The sequence below is a fragment of the Callithrix jacchus genome, chromosome 2 (genome assembly GCF_049354715.1).
Source record: "Callithrix jacchus isolate 240 chromosome 2, calJac240_pri, whole genome shotgun sequence".
NCBI lineage: Eukaryota > Metazoa > Chordata > Mammalia > Primates > Cebidae > Callithrix > Callithrix jacchus.
Window position 1 is genome coordinate 114,970,219 of NC_133503.1, and position 3,041 is coordinate 114,973,259.

The window sequence follows — 3,041 nt, forward strand, 5'->3', positions numbered from 1 at the left end:
GTACCCAGAAGCTCCATCTGGGCATAGCATTACAGCTTTAGAGGCACCTGGGGGAACAGGGATGATTTCCTACAAAAACCAAGTATATCTGAAAGCTTTTATGTTTTTATGTTTCCTTCCTACAATCTCAGCTTCTGTTGAAGTGGAAACTTGACTGGAAATAAAGGCCACACTGATTTTCTTCTGAGAAAATACATTACCATGTTAAAAAGAAAAAAAAAAAAGTCCCAATTGTTCCGTGGGAAAGGTTTTTATTTTACAAATACTCTGTGATTCTGAAATGACAGCATGATTACATTTCTGACAGCACTGGTATAATTCTCAAACTCCCCAGGGAGAGCAATGTAGGGCTTTTCCTCCTGGAAAGAAAAGGCAAATTGCAGGTGCTGAAGGTACATTTGATTTAAGCAAGATTCAAAATAAGTACAGATGATAACACAGCAAATAATAAAAGTTGAGTAATTTAGCAAAAATAAGTTGTCTTATCCAGAGCACTATAAATGCATAAAAGAAAACTGCAAAAATAACTGTCTTTGTTTTTACAACTTCCCATTGGCTCGCTGTTTCCAAATGGGGAGATGTGAGAGGAACTGTAGGGAAGAAGAGAAACTGGAAGAGCGTAGGGAAATGTAAACATGACAAGGGAATAGGAGAGTGGAGGAAGGGGACAACTTCAGTGTCACTCTCACAGACTCTCCTGCCCCTTGTGATCTGGACAGAACCTGGTAGGCCTCGAATTCCCTGGAGGTTGCATCTCAGCGATAGTTGACCCGTCGTCTCTCAGCGTTGAGCACCTAGAAGGCGCTTTCGCAGGAGCAGGGCAGGGGTCTGGGGCGCGGAGGGGGTGGGCGCAAGCCGCCATCGTCTAGCAGTTCCCGCCGAGCATGGTGATAATGAGGGTGGGGCCAGCGTTGGCGGTGGAGCGCCTGGTGGCCCCTGGGCCCCTCCTCATCCTCCGCGCCCCCCTGCAGCGCGCAGCAGAGCGAGCCCAGGCGCCTCCACAGTAGTCGCCGGAGCCGGCAGTCGCCCGCCTGGAAGAAGAGGTAGACGAAGGGATTGAGAGCGCTGTTGACCATCCCCACGACGCGCAGCGCCGCCGATAGGCCCTCTGCCTCCCAGTCTCCCGCGGGCCCGGACGACAACGCGTTCGCCAGCCGGGCGGCAAAGTAGGGCAGCTCGCAGCCCACGAACAGCAGCGCCAGCAGCAGGCTCATCTTCAGGCTCTGCACCTTGGCGCGGGGCAACGCGCTGGGCGCCGGGGCTTGGCCAGGACTCGCCGACCAGGGCGCTGCATCTGCGGGGGCCTGCGGCCGGCGCCGCCACCAGACGGAGAGTAGGTGGCCGCAAGCGACGCCCAGGACCGCGACAGGCGCTGCGAAGCCCGCGACGGACTCGTAGAGCGCGTAGACCTGCAGGTGCCAGCGTGGCAGGGACGCGAAGATCCCGCGGCAGCGACGCTCCCCTGGCCAGGCGCGGGCGGCCGGGGGCGTGCCGGGCTGCGGGGACGGCAGCGGCGGCGGCAGAGGCGACAGTGGAGAGGGGGATCCCCCGCGCACCACGAAGGTGGGGGGCAGCGCCAGCAGCAGCGCCAGCAGCCAGCCCAGGGCGGCGAGGGTGCGCGCGGGCAGCCGCCGCGCGTGCGGTCGATGCATAGCGCGATGGCGCTCGAGGGCGATGAGCACCACGAGGTGGGCCGAGGCGCCCCGCCCCGAAGCCTGCAGCAGCTGCAGGAAGCGGCACGCCAGGTCGCCTGTGCCCGCGCGGGGCTCGCCCAGCAGTTCCCAGGCCAGCTGCGACAGCGCCGTGCCCCCGCACGCGTACAGGTCCGCCAGGGCCAGCTGTACCAGCAGGAAGTCCATCTTGCGACGCTTAGGGCCTGCCCAGGGCCCGCCGCCGCCGCACAGGCGGCACAGCACAGTGGCGTTGCCCGCCACCGCCACCACTAGGATGACCCCCAGGAACACCAGGCGGACGCGGCGGCTGGGCGGCCCGGGGGTGGGGGCTCCCTGCCCCAAAGTCAGATTGAGACCCCAGCCCAGTAGGATGGGCACGGAGAGGTTGGGCGCCGGCGGCGGAATTGAGGGTCTAAAGAGATCCTCCATCCTTGCCCGGGAGGAAGAGGAGGCACCGAAGAGGGCGGGCAGGACGCGGGAAACCAAAGTGGAGACGAGGCGGCTCGGGGAAAGCCAAGCTGGGTCTATGAGTTCCCAAAGTTAGTTGAAAAGGCACACGCACAGAGAGGGAGATGGATCAGTCGGTTTTGCGCTTAGTTGTTTTTGTCGATTGTCTTCGTCATTTGTCACTCAAATGTGGGTTGTACACTCGAGGAACACACATGATTCCTATTCTCCACCTTCTCCGCGTCTTCCCTCCCATTCCTGGCGGATCCTCTTCCAATCTCTGCAGCGGCCCCCGACGCTACCCTCGCGGAAGCCACGGGCTTTACTTGTAAAGCACAGCAGGACAGAAGTCTGCTTTGCTTGGCCATTGTATAAGGCCAGTGTTATCCCAGTGCCCACACAAGAGGGGACCTCTTGACTGAGATTGTACCACACTCCACCACCACCCCAATGTGATTGCCAATAGGAAAAAAAAATAGAGAAGACGTTAGTTTTGATTTTTAAATAAAGGTTTGAAATGCCATGGATCGGGCAGGAGCAGAAACACAAGAAAGCTAACAGCGTTTTGAGCAAAGAGACCTATTAGCTGAATTTGGATCAAGATACTTCTTCTCTGTCCAAGAATGAAAGTATTTTAATTAGAGAGTACTGAAGTCAATGATGTTGCTTCTAGGAGTGGCAGTGGTTTGTAGATCGTTCCAAATAATTCTCATTACAAGATGCAGTGGATCACAGCTGCTTTCTTGGTGATGTAAAATTCATTTCATTAGTCTGAAGAGGGCATTAATAGGTTTTATGCAAATGGTAGTGCATTTGTTGCTTTTCCCCTAATATTTTCATCCAGTGAAGGATGTGTCATCACACTCCTCATTCTCTTGATTCTGTTTTCCAGCAGATGGGAAGTTGCTAGGAGGGGATACG

General features: G+C 56.3%; 1 protein-coding gene across 2 annotated transcripts; it reads right to left on the reverse strand.

Annotated features, from left to right (window-relative positions):
* Positions 1 to 234: 234 nt before the first annotated feature.
* GPR150 (G protein-coupled receptor 150) lies at positions 235 to 2,301 on the reverse strand. Of its 2 annotated transcripts, XM_035291193.3 has the most exons (2): positions 1,230 to 2,301; positions 656 to 1,031 (listed from the first exon to the last, which is right to left on the reverse strand). In XM_035291193.3, the coding sequence occupies exons 1-2, from the start codon at positions 2,100 to 2,102 to the stop codon at positions 795 to 797; spliced, it is 1,110 nt and encodes a 369-aa protein (XP_035147084.3). In that variant the 5' UTR covers positions 2,103 to 2,301; the 3' UTR covers positions 656 to 794. The 2 variants fall into 2 exon arrangements, with proteins under 2 accessions (XP_008990037.4, XP_035147084.3); XM_008991789.5 differs by having other exon boundaries at positions 235 to 2,301.
* Between the last annotated feature and the right edge of the window lie 740 nt (positions 2,302 to 3,041).